The following is a 200-nucleotide window of genomic DNA, read 5'->3' as shown; positions in this document are numbered from 1 at the left end:
ACAAAATTATATTTTTCAGAACACTGCTGGCAAAACTTCCAGACAGGGGTGAACGCCTTAGAGGAAGGCGGAGGGAAGTTGCTGAGGCTCTTGAGAAAGTGAGAGAAAGGGAGAGGACTTTGAGAACTGCGGATCTTCCTGTTGACGTTCAGGCATTAGGTTTGTATAATTTTACCAATAGGCCTTACAGAAAAAAAAAT

The 200-nt window shown here is 42.5% G+C and overlaps 1 protein-coding gene across 1 annotated transcript in view; it reads left to right on the top strand.

Annotated features, from left to right (window-relative positions):
• The window catches only part of LOC119593627, a 6,009-nt gene that overhangs the window by 2,750 nt on the left and 3,059 nt on the right, over positions 1-200 (top strand). The window contains exon 2 of the mRNA XM_037942579.1: positions 20-159. Within this exon, the coding sequence (XP_037798507.1) occupies positions 20-159 (140 nt within the window). The remainder of the gene's footprint in view (positions 1-19; positions 160-200) is intronic.

Source organism: Penaeus monodon, chromosome 32, assembly GCF_015228065.2.
Source record: "Penaeus monodon isolate SGIC_2016 chromosome 32, NSTDA_Pmon_1, whole genome shotgun sequence".
NCBI classification, from domain to species: domain Eukaryota; kingdom Metazoa; phylum Arthropoda; class Malacostraca; order Decapoda; family Penaeidae; genus Penaeus; species Penaeus monodon.
The sequence above is the reverse complement of the archived record's forward strand: the minus strand, read 5'-3'. Positions and strand labels throughout refer to the sequence as shown.